Below are 715 nucleotides of genomic sequence, written 5' to 3'. Positions count from 1 at the left end.
ATAGCCATAGAAAGGTAAAATATTTGTAAATATACATTTCGAAATGTATATTTTAGCTGAGGATTGCAACATAGAAGCTGCCGGTAGAGTGTGGAAAGTTTTCTATTCCATCTGGTATTTTAGCTGTAGATTAGTGAATAAGGATTCAGGAGGACAAGCCCTCAATCTGCACCTAAGCCAGTTAGTGATTTTAGGAAGAGTAGCCCAGTAATACACTGGTCAATACGTGCATAATCATGTAAATTATCTATGTCTTCCAGATATTGAACATTTACTTGGTTCTGTGGTTATATATCTATCAACCAAACCTGTTTTTGCCCAGTCAATGCTCCTCCCCTGACCCCCGAGTAACAGTTTGATGGTAAGAGCAGCATCACTTGGACAAAGAATGGGAATTCCCAATCACTGATTGATATATTGCTCAAAAATCTATTAGGAATGCGTTATTTTCTAATAGATTTGGTAACATTAAATTTGTTAAATCTAACCCAATATCAAATCTAATAGAAGCATCAACCAGTTTATGGCCTGCATAGGATTTTGAGCTGTTTTATCTTAGGAAAAATTGAAAAATTAATTTAAATAAAAAGAAAAATGAACTAAAACAAAGACATGCCCACAGGTAGGGTACAGTAATACTGGCCCATAATAATATGCAGGTGATAAGTAAAGCAATAAAAACTAGATTTAGCTACCTGAAATCTAGGTAATAGTC

General features: G+C 34.5%; 1 protein-coding gene across 1 annotated transcript in view; it reads left to right on the top strand.

The window, feature by feature from the left end:
• Positions 1 to 612: 612 nt before the first annotated feature.
• The window catches only part of LOC140322314 (complement C3-like), a 7,045-nt gene continuing 6,942 nt past the window's right edge, over positions 613 to 715 (top strand). Inside the window, exon 1 of the mRNA XM_072398892.1 lies at positions 613 to 622. Within this exon, the coding sequence (XP_072254993.1) occupies positions 613 to 622 (10 nt within the window). The remainder of the gene's footprint in view (positions 623 to 715) is intronic.

Source organism: Pyxicephalus adspersus, chromosome 2 (assembly GCF_032062135.1).
Source record: "Pyxicephalus adspersus chromosome 2, UCB_Pads_2.0, whole genome shotgun sequence".
NCBI lineage: Eukaryota > Metazoa > Chordata > Amphibia > Anura > Pyxicephalidae > Pyxicephalus > Pyxicephalus adspersus.
Note: the sequence above shows the minus strand (reverse complement) of the source record. Positions and strands in the feature narration are given on the sequence as shown.